General features: G+C 38.7%; 1 protein-coding gene across 3 annotated transcripts; it reads left to right on the forward strand.

Moving 5' to 3' along the window:
* The first annotated feature begins 3,591 nt into the window (after positions 1-3,591).
* On the forward strand, positions 3,592-16,240 carry slc47a3 (solute carrier family 47 member 3). 3 transcript variants are annotated; one of them, XM_062419683.1, is made up of 18 exons: positions 3,592-3,996; positions 4,099-4,876; positions 10,104-10,205; positions 11,056-11,124; positions 11,223-11,371; positions 11,503-11,545; positions 11,882-11,926; positions 12,280-12,377; positions 12,460-12,557; positions 12,939-13,052; positions 13,129-13,196; positions 13,299-13,407; positions 13,988-14,063; positions 14,466-14,535; positions 14,632-14,764; positions 14,873-14,967; positions 15,051-15,093; positions 15,571-16,238. In XM_062419683.1, exons 2-18 carry the CDS (start codon positions 4,745-4,747, stop codon positions 15,762-15,764), a joined length of 1,638 nt encoding a protein of 545 aa, XP_062275667.1. In that variant the 5' UTR covers positions 3,592-3,996; positions 4,099-4,744; the 3' UTR covers positions 15,765-16,238. The 3 variants fall into 3 exon arrangements, with proteins under 3 accessions (XP_062275667.1, XP_062275666.1, XP_062275668.1); XM_062419682.1 differs by having other exon boundaries at positions 3,592-4,876; XM_062419684.1 differs by lacking the exon at positions 10,104-10,205 and having other exon boundaries at positions 3,592-4,876; positions 15,571-16,240.
* The last annotated feature ends 13 nt before the right edge of the window (positions 16,241-16,253 follow it).

Here is a 16,253-nt window from a genome sequence, read left to right on the forward strand (position 1 = left end):
TCCCCCATAATGTAATTTGGTCAGATTTTCAATAATTGTTTATGCCTTTCATGAAAATAAATAAATACCAAACAATGTTAACATATTTCTATGTTTAATATGAACATATGGCTTTGTCCAAAAGAGAAAAGAAATCTGCCTACCCAAAAGCTGATAGGCAGATTGTTTGTTTTTGCTTTTTTGTTTTTGTTTTTAATCATAGGACCAAAACAGGATAGCTGGCTCCACCTGCTCCCAGTCTCTATGCTAAGCTAATTGGTTACTGGCTGAAACTTCATATTTAGTGCACAGACATGAGATTGGTGTTGATCTTTTTATTGTGGGGGGGGGGGGGGGGGGGGGGGGGGGGGGGGGGGGGTGGGGGTGGGAAGATATACTACTAAGCACATGATCCACTGACATGATAATTAAGTTTAGTAGCTTTATTGTCATTATATTGAGGGTCAGACAACAATATAACGAAATTTAGTAAAAATCCAGTTTGACTGATGATCCTCTCAGTTGATATTGCGCCACTTATATACTGCAAATGAAAAATCCTAACCCTTTGTTTTAAATTACCTGACAAAAAACCTGTGGGGATGTAATATCCCAGTTTACCATCCAGCTCAAAAGTAGCCTAGGAGCTCTTTTTTTCCACTCAGTGACCAATAGAAATGGAGTAGTCATCCTGAAAGACTGTGCTTCCATCTCAAGATGCTGCATTACTGAGTCTTATGCAGTGTCTTACCAAGACTTTGTGTTTACTGTGTGACCAGTGGATATACTGTACCTCTTGTCAGGAAAAGGTCCCAGAACCCTTCACCTTGGGGAATATTCCCCTTTTGACACGTGTTGCATGAGCTCCACGTGTGTTCAAAAGCAGGGTGAAGGATGACTCATCTTCCTGTATGACCACAGTTCATGTGTTCTTTGCACTGCTTCACTCGCAAAATTGGCATTTTTAGGTGTAATAAGAGGTTGAAGCACTGCAACCCTACTATTGTGTCCCTCTCTCTGAAGTTCTCAATACACTGTTTGGATGAAACTGTCTCGTCAATCGAGCCTTGACATTTACTGTCAGCTGATTCAAAGTGGCCCGACTATTTTTCCTTGCATGTTAAAACAAAGCACAGACAGTCCGGTGGTCAAAGAGCATGCATGTCCAACCTAAATTTCCCCCAACACAATGACGTCTTTCCCACAGACCTACAGGACAGTGTCACCTGATGCTGAGGTTGTTTGATGTAACAAACACAATGAGCAGTTTTTCTTTTTTGAGGCTCTTGTGAAAGATTGTGTTTATGCATGGGTGGTCAGAATCAATGACAACCAAGTCTAGCCAGCACATGACTTAGTGGCAAAGTTACAATATAAAGGGGTCAATCATTGCATAATTGCTTACTTTCAATATACTTTGCTTCATTAGTTGACCTTACAAGGGCATAACATTTGAAATGAATAGTAGACTTGGGGATGTCCTCTTACAGAACTCTGAGAACTTCATTATCTCTTTAAAACATTATATATTTATAAAACATCATACATTTTAAACCCTTTTAACATAGGTTTTAATTTAGAAAACATGATTATTATTTTTTTGGGGGATTTTTAAAAATTAATTCATCCTTTAAAAAAACAAAAACAAACAAACAAACACATAATTCATCTTTTCTGGGAGGCAGGAACTTCCCGTAAAAACAACCATACCTCTCATTTCTCAATTTATGAATATAACCTTGTGGTCTTTGCCAATAAAGCGAAAATGTATTTGATTATCTGAAATTCAGAAATTCAGTACTGGTGGATGCAACTTTAGGTAATTTTGTATGGTTGATTAAATGGAGCTTGTCTTAGTTTGTCTTTTTACATTAATAACCAAATAAACCTGTAACTCATGATCATAAAGTATGAAAAGCATTGTAATGAATAATATGGTAAATGTTGATTTAATGGGGAAATTGAGGACATATTTAATGTCTGTGTTCTCATGATTAATTTCATTTCATTTGTGATATAATAGAGACAATCTAAAATGGAGATCACTTGACACTTTATGTGAGTAACAACAGGAAAGGTTCAGAATCTATAAATGGGGAAATGGCTCCATCTAGTGGTAGAAATCTGCATTAAAACATGTATGTGCTCGTGAATGAATTTATCATCTTTTGCTGTAGCCTATATGGTACATTAGAGCCTTTATCATACTTGTAATAGTAATAACAAACCTATTCACTTGTCGAATATAATATTTAGATAGGCTATTGTATACAGTGTTATATTCAAAATCTGAATGAAAATTTCACGTAATTTGTAGTCTGTAATACTTGTGTTATGTGTGGGCTGAGCTACTGTTTACTGCCCCTGACTACTACAACCCCAAGTAAGGCCCGTAAATGAATACATCAATTGGAGAGCAAACAGTAGTTTAATGTATAAAATGTATTAAACAGGTGGTTGATGTACATACAGTTAGTGGGGATTAAAGCAGACTAATTAGGCAGCATAACAATCATAAAAGGCTTGGACATAAAGTGGGACTACACACACACACACACACACACACACTCACACACACACACACATTACAAATAAATAAAAAACACTCCATGCAATTAAAACACCGTGTCCTATAGCTTTCTCACAAATATGCACATGCAATAATTGTCTTGACTAGTCTCAGTCTTTCCCCCAATCAATCACTCCCTGTTGGAAGATAAAATGTGCTTTGGCTCAGGTTTTAAATAAATAAATAAACAACAGCTGCAATAATTAAAAAAAACGAAAAAACGAATAAAACCCAATAAAATAAACGTAAGAACACGGCTGACAACCCAAGGTGCACCGAGCTCTGAAAAGAGACAAAAAAGTGACCCTCCAAAATATTAAATTTGACAAAATGTACATTGCATAATAAAAACAAATACTAAAAGACAAAATCATTTTATATTAAAATACAATCAATTACAAAAGCATATCACATTACCCCAAAATGTTTGTAGCCGGCCGGTGTTTCGGTCTAACTGGTGACCGTGTTAAAAGGTGACTTTCTCACATTTTAAGATACGTTACAAGAGGTGAATGAGTCTTCTGAACACAATTGTACTTGCATAAATGGTTAGATACTTAGGTTTTAAACACAGGTGAAAGTGGTTCAACTATAAAGTCATTTTTAGTAGAACACCTACGCCAAAGTCACCAGTTAACACGGTCATCAGTTAACACGGTCACCAGTTAATCCGAAACACCGGCCACGTATGCTGCCGTCACTCACTGTCCCGCTCTCGCTTGTCTGTTCTGCCCGTTCTACTATGCATCTCGTCTATTACCGAGTTATTACCGACACAAGTAGTAAGGCACTGGATAATAATAATAATGTATATTAAAAACAGTTTAAAACCAAGAGTACAACACATACCAGCTGCTCGTTTGTAGCGTTACCCGCTAGCCAGGTAAATGAGGACCCCATATAACATTCGGCAGTCTGGCCTGAGCCTGATCATAAATAGTAATCGGAGGTTGCCATCAACTACACACAGCAGGCCCTAACACAGTCCCTGGGGTGGTCCCATGGCTACATACGCCCCCCCGCCCCCCAACTGCATTGGCGACCCGAAGATGCCAGAGTTCATTCGGGAACATGAGGATTTGGATGGTGGCCACAGTACAGGGTTTAATACTTAGGGCTTGGGACTGGTAGCCCTACTGAAGTCAGGTCGGCCATATCTGGTGGTATTCTATCTAGGCAACAGGATCCACTCTCCGTCGTTCGAGTCATCCTTCGAGGCTGGCAGTGTAACTGTCAGTGGTTGGAGCATCTGAAACCAATGCTTTTCTCATTTGTGAGCGGTGGACTTGCCGGACTGAGCCATTTCGGTGTATAGGAATGACAGAGTACATTTAGTACACCACTCCTCTTTCAACCCTGTAGACGTGGGAATCCCATTAGTCTCCCAGCACCTGATGGTTTCTGAGGTGTACCAGCTCACCTACTTGAAAGCCAGCATCCGTGGCTTGGTCATTATTGGCCATTTTTTATTTCACTATCATTGCATCTGTTAAAAGCTTCATATACACTCCTGTGTCTACTTAACTGTTGTATTCATTTCCCATTTACAGACATCCTAACTCTCCCTGACGCCCGCTAATCCGCCCAGTCCCGGAATCGGGAGCGAGCAGGAGTGTGCGCTAGATTACCAAGTGACCGTTGGTGTGTGGAGTGAATTTGGTGAGACTACAGACTACAGTGAATAAAAGTGGAGATATTTCATATTCTTCGCTTTGGTACTGCACGTTGTAGACGGTCCCTAAGCGCTCGCCTCTCCGCCTGCAGCGCATAGAGAGCAATGTATTTCTTGCAGTCTGGAGGACGACTCGTTTTGGCGAAAATGAGTTTGTAGTCAATAGTCTACCTTACCACGATAGGAAAGAGGCATTTTTTATGTTTTTAACAATGTTTAGTTTATGAGCTATTGATCGCTGAAGTTCGAATCTGCCAATCTCTTTCTACTTTACCCAAGTGCGCTAGAGTGACAGCGCGTGTGTTTGTGTGACTATCAAAGCTGCGCGTGTGAGAGCAAACTGTCCTGATTGGTCTGTGTTGCTGGTTACTCGGCATGTCTACATTTAAGTGTGACCTTTGTTACCTCTGACTAATTCAAATGAAGTAGGTGGATTTACGGTGCTTCAGCTTTCACCCCGACACATAAAGGGAAAGGAGCCTAAACGAGCAACACATCTCAGTGAATAGAGCAACAGTCAAACCATGGAGACCACCACAGAGAGCTCAACCCTTTCTTCATGGAGTGAATGTTTTGTGTTAGAACGTGTCCGCATGTTGATCCCTGTCGGGTTCAAGGCAGAAATCAGAGAGTTGTTTAAACTGGCTGGACCAGTGGTAAGTATAGTCTATATTTTATTGTCCAAACAGAAAACTGATCAATGATTTAAAAAAAAACCTTTTATCTCACTTTAAACTCACGTTTGAACTACTCTAATATATGGACAGCTTTAACTGATGAAATGACACTGTACAAACCAACGAGATCTCGTCCCACGAGATATAATATCAATATCGATATTAAAACATGACGATATTTCTCGTCGAGGTGAATGCTGTATCCCGAAGCAGTATTTAGCTGCAACCAGCAGACGTGCATTTAGATACAGACAGGCATCATGCCGGCTGCCAAATAAACTAAAAAGACGATCGTTTTTTTCTATGAGGGCCCATTAGGAACATTATTCAGAAATACTGTAAACGAGGTGTTGGTTTACTGAATCCTAAACGTGTGACCTCAGGAAGGATAGATGATTGAACTCTTAATCGCTAATTTTACTGTGGGCGATTTGGGGTTTTTTAACAAGGGGGATGCACCTTGTTAACCCCCCCACCACCACCAATCGCGTCAGTTGTTCATAAAATCGCTTTGCCTGTGAGATGTCATGGTGCCTTCAAGTGCACCTCGTAAACCTCAGGAATCTAACTTATACTTGAATGATAGGCAGGTTGTTTTAGACATCCGCCATACCTTATTGCCCTGCTGCTCCTCTCTCTCCTCCAACTTGTTGTCCTCCTGTTGCTGCTATCTGACTTTGTCCGTTCTCTACAAAAGTAATGACATGAACTTCAACAAATAGCTTATTTTCTACAACACTTGTCTGAACAATACCAGTGGATTTTGTGACCACATGCTTAGTTGAACTCAACCCACAGATTGATTTAAAAATGTGTGTCCTCTCTGACTGATCCTACTATGTAACTGTTTGCTCTCTCTCTCCTCCTCCTTCATCTCTTCCTTCTGGCCCTACTCTCTGACTTTGTCCATTCTATACAAAAGTAATGGTATGAACTTTGTTCCTACAGGGCTACAGTGTAAATAGTGCTGCTAGTGGACTGTATAAATATCCTCTAGATATATTTTAAGATGTAAGCCTATATTAAATTCTACTTTGAATCTATGTCTGATATGATTTTTCCACAAAAAAATAAATAAATCTATTGTTAAAAACCTTAAAATCAGATCTACACTTTCTACCTCATTAAAAATAATTAATTCTATAATCTATTAATTTAATTTCACAAGTCTGTACACAAGACCATAACTCACTGTAAAATCCATTCTCAGTGTATGTGCTCTGCAGACTTCATGTTTCCATATCACAGTTAAGTGCTGAATACTGGACAAATCTGGCTTCCGAACAATTTGTGATATCACAAAGGGGGGGGGCCCACCTTTTAAATTTTGGTTCTAAAATGAGCACAGAGAAACTTTCCACTTTCAGCAGATTAATGTGAAAACAGCCTACACTGTCAAACTCTGAGCTTCACTGTACAGAATGTAATGTTATGTGCAAACATTTAACTGAATGAACAAAAAGAAAAACATTTTTAGTTGTGGAGACTTTACAGATATGTAACATTACTTCATTTAAAGCAGTCACGTAAAGCAGTCACCTAAGAAAAGGTAAAAGTTGAACCGGCAACGTTACCTGTGTAACACGGGTTAATTTTCATGCATAGTGTGGACAGGGATCAAATCCAAGCTAATTTCTCACCTGCCTTTTTCTTTTTGAAAAATAAACGAAGGTCAACCTGTTCTCCTTTTCTTTTTGACGCCATGATGCTATTAGCATGCCCGTGTGCCGCTCGGTGCCCCCCCAAAGGAGAGAGGGAGGGAGGCAGGGTAACGGCGCAGCATCAGGGCATTGAACAGGCTGTGTATCCATGGGACAGTACAAGTTATGTAGGATGGGAATGCCAACGTGAAAACTAGCGGAGCTAATTAAACAGTGGCGATCCGCTGCAGTTTGATACATAAATGGGAAACCCTGTAAAGGATCAATGAGTCAGGCAGAACATACTCAATAAGCATCCCTGCTCTGCCCTGACAGAGAGGGGATGGCAGGTTAACAAAGGGGACGCATTTTGGTCATTTTGCTAACAAGGGGGACACCATCCCCTCTCTTCCCCTCTCAAATCACCTACACTCTCCACAGGTTGTCTGGTAAGAACAGTAATGATATGAATCAATTACTCCAGTTATGACACACACACACACACACACACACACACACACTCACTGACATGCCACTCGTTTATTGCTGGTCTTTTGATGCTCCTATGTGTGTTTACTACACAAAACAAAATAAATGTAAACATAAACAGACATTAGACTTATGCAATAATAATAAACATATCAATGTGGCATGAAATTCATGCAATGATAAATAGTACATGAACCAAATTTAATCCTCATAGCTCTAAAGAAATATCAATAAAGGGCCACAGTTTAGCTCAGAGGCATCTGACATCACTACCACTGACATAATAAACACAAATTGTCATTTATACATGAGATGTTACAATATAAAACACCACCACTTTTACACTAATTACAACAGAATAATAACTCAATACACACATTCTCATGGACGCACAGAAAAGAGTAAACCAGCAAAGGTGAGGAAAGAGTCCAAAAAAACTGTGGCATTAAGCTTAAAGTCCAGAACTGCAGCAATGAATGTATAAAAGTCTCACATACACGTATGAAACCAAAATACTCATATACTATACTGAAACACATACAAGCGAAATGCTTTTACATACACAACTGAAACACTCTCATACACACAACTGAAAAATTATATGCTTACACACACTACTCGAACACTCATACACACTACTGAAACACTCTCATACACACTACTGAAACACTCTCACACACACTACTGAAACACTCTCATACACACTACTGAAACACTCTCACACACACTACTGAAACACTCTCACACACACTACTGAAACACTCATACATACTACTGAAACACTCACACACACTACTGAAACACTCTCATACACACTACTATAAACACACACACACAACTGAAACACTCACACACACTACTGAAACACTCTCACACACACTACTATAAGCACTCACGCACACAATTGAAACACTCATACACACTACTGAAACACTCTCATACATACTACTGAAACACTCTCATACACACTACTAAAAACAGTCTCACCCACATTAATGAAACACTCTCACACACACTACTGAAACACTCTCACACACACTACTGAAACACTCATACACACTACTGAAACACTCACACACACTACTGAAACACTCTCATACACACTACTATAAACACTCACACACACAACTGAAACACTCTCACACACTACTGAAACACTCTCACACACACTACTATAAGCACTCACACACACAATTGAAACACTCTCATACACACTACTGAAACACTCTCATACACACTACTGAAACACACACTACTGAAACACTCTCATACACACTACTAAAACACTCACACACACTACTGAAACACTCATACACACACACTACTGAAACACTCACACACACTACTGAAACACTCATACACACACTACTGAAACACTCATACACAAATCTAAAATCTAAAAAAATAAAATCTGAAAATATCTGACCAGAACTGGTTTATTTGGGGCAGAACCAAAAGAGATGACCCAGGGTTCCTTCAGCTGATTTGCTCTTGGAGAAGATTGGGGAAACAGAGGGGTAGAAAGAATGTAGTGTACAGGAGTTATGCAACCTGATAACTTTAAATTGAATGAGTTGGTGTCCCGAATTGATTGAGCATCTTTGAATATCACCAAGATAAGTTTCCCAGTCCTCGTCACTTATTGTCAAAGCTAAATCTTTTCCTCAAGCTTCTTTTAAGTATTGTGAGGAGATTGGACTAAGTGAAATGAAAATATCAACAAATTGTTGAGGTATGTCTCTTAAGAGTGAAAAGCTTGATGGGAGCTGGCAATGACTGAAAGTGGGGGATGTTTTTACGGGTGAAATCTCTGACCTGGAGATAACAGAAGAAATGTGTAGCTGAGCAAAAGTAGCAAAAGTCTCATTGAGATAAAGGTCTCCAATGGTAGCGATACCCTTATTCTCCCAGAGCAGAAAAGTGTTATCAGACAGTGTGGTGGGAAAGGCGTGGTTTCGGCAAAGCGGAGGGTGTGGAGATCTCAGGCAGCTTAAATGATTTTCTTATTTGATAACACATTTTTAAAGAGCTTGTGACTATAAAGTTATTTCCTGCAATGGATGTTAGGGATTGAGTTGTGTGAGGTTTTGAATACTTTTGCTAATCAATTTCAATCAGACAAAATGTAATGCTAATAAGCTGCTTGTCTCATCAAAATGTAGAGTTAGACCAGTGGTTAATGTAGTTTGAAGTGATGCTGTGTGTTGCAGACTATAAAGTTCAGTAGGAGGTTAAGACCTTTAATTCAACCCTAGAAAATATAGAAGTGAGAGTATGTTTTCCCTTTTTGGTATGCGCTGTAGGCCATGACAGCTGACACCAAGGAGGAAGAAAGTAAACAATGCGAGACAGTAACATGACAATTTATGCATCTCAGCTGCTCCACATGAGAATTTAAGGTTCCTGTGGGCTAGTTAAAAGAGAAGTAGTAACAATTACATCATTTATTTCGGCAGAATCCAGACCTGAGTCAACAACTAAATTAAAGCATATGTCACGTACACATATGCTATGGAAAGCCCCTGAGGAAGGACAAAGGGAACCAGTGTAAGCCAATGAGATAGTGACACAGGGCATTTTGACAGCAACTACAAGGTGGTTAAGTGGAGGATGGTCTTTCATGGTTGTGTTGATGGCTTCAGCCAGGCTATTGTTGTGCTTATCTAACAACATAGCCTGTCATTATTTTTAGGATGTGTAGAGAACTTTGTTTTGCCCTTTCTGGTCAGATGTGAACACGGTATGTAAGACATAATATTGCATATTGCATAATCATACTTAGAGAGTGGAACTGAAGTGACATTCATTACAAAATGATTAGTTTCAAAATGGACCTGCATTGTTTTGCATTTTGTGACTTTCAGGCAAATAAAAGACTATTTTCCAGTCATATATTTCGTCATTGAAGTTTTCTTAAAAATAGTGTTAAAATCTCGTCTTGTCTTGTTCTTGTGAATCCAATATTGTGTATCGTTTCGTGAGCTGAGTGTATCGTCACACCCCTACAAACCAACAATCACAGCCTCATGATGTCTCAATAGTCAGCTGATTTTCATTCATTTTGACTTTTCTCCTAGATGATAGCCCAGCTCATGGCTTTGGCTACGGGTTTTGTCAGTACTGTTTTCTGTGGCCATTTGGGAAGGGTAGAGCTGGCAGGAGTGTCTTTAGCCATAGCAGTAAGTATAATATTAGTACGGAAGAGCATTAGGGTCACGGAGTAATATATTAATTCTAAATCTCTGAGAGAAAAAAAGTCAAAATTTTCGAGAAAAAAGTCAAAATTTTCGAGAAAAAAGTCAAAATTTTCGAGAAAAAAAGTCGAAATTTTCGAGAAAAAAGTCAGAAATGTAGGCTACCAGGAAGAACCAGGTCATTCAGAGCTGGAGCTGACAGACTTCGTGTCCTGGCATAGTGCTGCTGAAATGGAGGATTTAATTAAATGTTACTTCGAGATTGGATTATCTAACAAAGAGATCCTTGCAGTCTTAGCACAGAATCACAGTATTGTGATTTCTATTCGGACCTTGAAGAGGCGGTGTCGTGAACTTGGACTGTGTAGGAGGCGAAATCAGTCGGACATAGACAATGTGATAGCCTTCGTGCAGGAGGAACTGCATGGGAATGGACAGATGCAGGGGTATCGTTGGCTACACCTACGAGCTATCCAGAGGGGGTTTGTGGTGTCTCAAAGGACTATAAGGCTGATACTCAGGGCACTTGATCCTCGTGGGGTGGAAATTAGACGGGCACGAAAGTTTTGACTTTTTTCTCGAAAATTTCGACTTTTTTTCTCGAAAATTTCGACTTTTTTCCTCAAAACTTTTGACTTTTTTTCTCGAAAATTTAGACTTTTTAAAATTTTGACTTTTTTTCTCGAAAATTTTGACTTTTTTTCTCAGAGATTTAGAATTAATATATTACTCCGTGGCCCTAATGCTCTTCCGTATATTAGTCTTACTGTGACATTGTAAAAATAAACCAATTGAACAACAGACCATAATCAACCAATATTTGTTATATCCTCAGGTTATTAATGTTACAGGTATATCTATTGGCATTGGTTTAGCGTCAGCGTGTGATACACTGATTTCTCAGGTATGTGCCTGTCACAACTTTTTTCACCAGATTTTCAGTCTTTTAATTAAAGAAAAAAAGTGGTGGTATAAAAATAAGAATATACTTTCTTTTTATAGACCTATGGGAGCCGCAATCTCCTGAAAGTTGGGGTCATTCTGCAGCGGGGGATCCTCATATTGTTACTGGCATGTTTCCCCTGCTGGGCGGTTCTTATCAACACAGAGCCCATCTTGTTGGCGGTCAGACAGGAGCCAGAGGTCGCCAGGTAACCCATCTCAGCCATCTCAGCCATCTCAAAATTGACTTCTCTCCTACTGCTCTTAGTTGTCTTTACATTGTCATTCTTGCTTTTGTGATCGTATGAATTACTGATTCTGTTGGTGATTCTCTCTCCAGGTTGTCTCAGATGTATGTGAAGATCTTTATGCCAGCGCTTCCTGTGAGTATTTCAAACCTCCTACAAGTGAAGGCCCTGGTTTTTACAATGTGGAATTCACATGCTCTCCACATGTTTGCATGGGTTTCCTCCAAAACAGCTCACACACGTGCTGTCCAGATGAAAGGAAGACCTAAATTGCCCGTACTGTAGATGTAGTTCTGAATGAGTGTTTGTGTTTGTGTGATATAGGATGTGTTATCACATTTTGCCCAGTTGGGATGCTTCAATTGATTCTACTAAGCTGTTAATATATGAAAGCCTATTGTGTCCACATACAGTATATGTAACTCAGTGATTTGTTTCTTTTTTCTTTCTCTGTTGTTCTGTCTTTACTAGGCTACATTCATGTATTCATTGGAAACAAAATATCTGCAAAACCAGGTAAATCCGTAATCAGTGAATGAACATTAAATAACTGTGACATAAACTGAAACAAGACAGATTGATTAATATGACTGAGTGGTAGCCTGTGATGTGCTTCCTTTTATCCACAATTGGATAACATTAAATATTCAGAAAAATTCTACTTGACAGCTTTCTATTCATTTTACCACAGTGTAGCTCAAGGCTGCACATTAATCTGACATTAAAGATTAAACTGGTGTTCCCTGATTTCTATATTTGCACAAGGAATTTTGGTATACAGATGACAATGAAGTCTGGGCTCCTTTTTTTGATTCTCACTTTAGCAATGCCCCATTTAATCACAAGAATATCTGGCACTCCTCTTTCAGGGCATCATATGGCCAGAGGTGATCACAGGCTTGGTGGTCAATCTCCTTAATGCACTCATGAACTACATCCTTCTCTTCCACTTAAATCTGGGAGTAAAGTGAGTATTGCCTTTTGAATCGCATATGGCTTCTTCCTTTAGTATCATTATCATTGCTCACACAGTGAAATATTTTATTCAGAGGTTCTGCTGTTGCCAACACAATTTCCCAGTTTGCCATGGCTGGGATTCTCTATACTTATATCATATGGAAAGGTCTTCACAAGGCCACCTGGGGAGGTGAGTACAACATTTGCATTGAAGGAGCGATTTTGTATATATAATCAGAGGCTCCAGTAGTGTCTCTCAGCATTAAACTCAGAGTGGGAGAAATGTGGTTTGGCAGTTTAATAAAGCTTTAGCTCAGGAGAAACAATATTTTCGAAGAGGTTAAAAAAAGTTTTTATAGTGAGTAGTGAAAACATGAATATGATAATAAATATGTATTTCCACCCAGAGTATAGCTGTAGTGTTTTTTAATAATATTGCCGAAAGTAATGTGTTTAGAAAACACAACAACGTGATTAATTTACGTTCATTTACATTCTATAGATACATTCATGTACAGTTTAATTGATAAACTGATTTACTGAATGAATCATTCATTTTTTGACTACCCAGGTTGGTCTAAAGCGTGCCTGCAGGATTGGCGCTCATTCATCCACTTGGCCATCCCCAGCATGGTCATGATGTGTGTTGAGTGGTGGACATATGAGATTGGAGGTTTTCTAGCAGGTAATGTGAAATTACAGCATTTATGAAGTATGAACTAAAGTGGGTCTGAAATTGAACTGTTGTTTTTCATTGATAGGTCTAATAAGTGAGGTAGAACTCGGAGCTCAGTCTGTTGTATACCAAGTAGCCAATGTTGCTTACATGGTAATTGCTGCATTTTATATTTCTGAACAATCAATGCATTCTTATTGGGTGAAATTAACTATAATGCATGTAGTGAACAACAGGTTCATTTTTTGTCATTAGTTTCCTCTGGGGATCGGCGTGGCAGGCAATGTGAGAGTTGGACATTCCTTGGGAGCTGGAGAAACAGAGCAGGCCAAGCTGTCTGCTAAAATGGCAATATTCTGTGCAGGTTGGTAAGCTCTTAAGCACTATTTATCTGACATGTGTTAATATCTTATTAAAATTCTATGTATTTCAAGGTAAGATAATACTGGAATTATTATTACTTAATTATAATTTTGCTCAATAAATTAGTGCAAGATTTGCTTGAAAGTTAAAGAACTTGTCCCAGAAGGTGTTGCATCCAAAAGCACGAATCAGATGAAAATCAAGTGTCCCAAACCCTCACAAAACAAAAGCTATGCTTCAAACTAAAAAGCTAACTAAACTGAGAGAGGAAGGTAAAAAAAATCTAGCCAATACAGGGGAGTCTTAGGCAGAACAAAACAGGTGAGACAAGAGCAGGGCATGAGGATAGAAAATCAGTGGCAAGATCTGCAACGACAGGAGAGTTAAACATAAATAAAAACAGTCCTACACAACTGTTCCTGTGACACAAAGCTACTCATTGTCCAACAGTGTGAGGCTGTGGTTGTCCTTTGTGTGAATTTAATAAGTGAGAGGTTTGCAGGAAATAAATCATAACATTGTGAATGATGCAACTGGTGGATAATTCAAATCACATTAAAGTCTGTTACCATTTATCACAGGGTCAGTCTCTATATGTTTGGCAATTCTGATTGCGACCTTGAAGGACCATATCTCTTATGTCTTTACAAATGATGAGTGAGTATATCCTTGTGTATATCTCTATTATGTGTTTTTCTGATCAAAACTGTATTCATTACATTACCCACTACTCAAAGTACACATACAGAGTCATCATCAGGTCTGGGAAAGATAACAGGTCTCTTAAATGACCTTTGACCATTATGTGAGTTATTGCTCACACAGTAAACAGTAAACTTTGCTTACATATTCTTTTAAATATTAAGCTGAGGTCAATGCTCTTGAATGCTGTGCTCAGTTATGCTGTGAAGAATTATTGAATTGAGACAAAATGGTAATACAAAGATACTAAGATAATATAATATTGCACAGCTCAAGTATAACACACAAAAATCAAATATTCGTATCATTTGTCACCTCTCTCAAACCAAATTTAAAGTTGTTCTTCTTTGCCAACAGACAAATCAGACAGAGAGTTGCAGATGTTATGTCTTTTTATGCTCCATTCTTAACCCTTGATGCATTATCAGTAAGTATGACTTTCATTATGTCCAAATAAGATCTCGTGATTTTTTGAGCACATCTTACCACATGATGCACATCTTTATTCTGTTTGTGTGACTAGGCTGCATCAGGAGGCATTATAAGAGGAGCAGGTAAACAGAGAGTTGGGGCTGTTGTCAACATTGTTGGTTTTTATGGTATTGGTTTTCCTATTGGAGTGCCACTGATGTTTGCAGCCAAATTAGGAATCATGGGTAAGATTTATTGTTGTCTAACTGGTAATGTTATGTCCTTTTTTCATGCATTAACCACAACATCAACATATGTTGACATACCCCCCCCCCCACATACCCCCCCTCCAGGTCTGTGGACAGGCTTGTTAACATGTGTGTTTGTGCAGTGCTCTTTCTTTATTGTCTACCTGGTGAGGATGAATTGGAAGAAAGCCACACTGGAGGTTAGCACATTATATTTCCCACTCTAAATGACTTGAGGCAAATTCTTTATGAATAAAATGTTTGTGCATTGTTCTTCTTCCAGGCTCAGATCAGAGCTGGAGTGAGTGGAAGCTCTACAGACATGGGTAAGAAAGATTATGCAGCAACTTAAGCATTTTATACTGCTAGAGAATATAAAACATCTTATCCTATACAGCACAGGATATTATACATTCTTCCCCGTGAGTTCAGCCTCTAAGAAATGTATTATCATGATCATATACTGAGCTTGAAATGTAGTCACTGTTATCATTGTGTGTCTGCTGACATACGCAAGTTACAAAGTAAAGGGACACAAACCAAGCTGCGTGGAAGCTTATAATGATTAAATAAAATAAAGCTAAATAAAGCTTTTCACCAGTCCAAGGAAGATTTTTTCCTTTTTAAAATGAACCTCAACTTGGTTGGCATTTTACAGAGTTGTTTACAGTGTCTTTGATAAAAATCAACAATAGTAACTTTAACTCATTTTTGACAAAAATGGGTGTTACAAGCTTTCAATTCAAGAGTCACAATGTTTCACTGACAAGATTTGACAGTTACATTTGCATATGTATGTCCAGATTCCCAACCAGATGATCTGGGAGACTCAGAGGGCCAAGGAGATATGATGGACCTGGTTGAGACTGAGGTGGAACCAGCAGTGGAAGACGAGCTCCCCTATACTACTCTGGTTGTGCGTAGGGGTCTGGCTCTTGCTGGCATGCTGTTCATCCTGGCTGCTGGAGTCATTATTAACCTACTGGTAACCAAGTAGCACATGCACATGAGCAAAGTATGTTGTATTCAGTGGAATAGCTTTGATTTTAAGCCACCAGTGCACAATGTGATGCAGATGTTTGCATTGCATGACGTCAACGCAGGACCTGCAGTAGACAGGCACGAGTGCAGATCAGCAGAAAGCAGATGGAAGACACACAAAGAGAAAAAGTCAATGATCACCGAATGAATGCTTAAAGAATTCAGTCACAAGATTTCAAAGCAAATTTACCAATTTTATGTACATGTCCACATTCTCTTAAAAAGAAAAAATCAAACTAAAGGGAGTTTGACATCCTTTGTGCTGTATTTTTAAATTATCATTATTATTATTATTTTTTTAAACTATTTATTACTTTTTAATTGAGCTCCATTCTCTGCCTTGGGTTTTGAATTTCATTGTACTCTATACAATGACAATAAAAGGAATCTAATGTAATCTAATTAAACAGAAACATTATGATTGTCTTGCGCTCTCAAGGTTACT

The sequence above is a fragment of the Scomber scombrus genome, chromosome 5, assembly GCF_963691925.1.
Source record: "Scomber scombrus chromosome 5, fScoSco1.1, whole genome shotgun sequence".
NCBI lineage: Eukaryota > Metazoa > Chordata > Actinopteri > Scombriformes > Scombridae > Scomber > Scomber scombrus.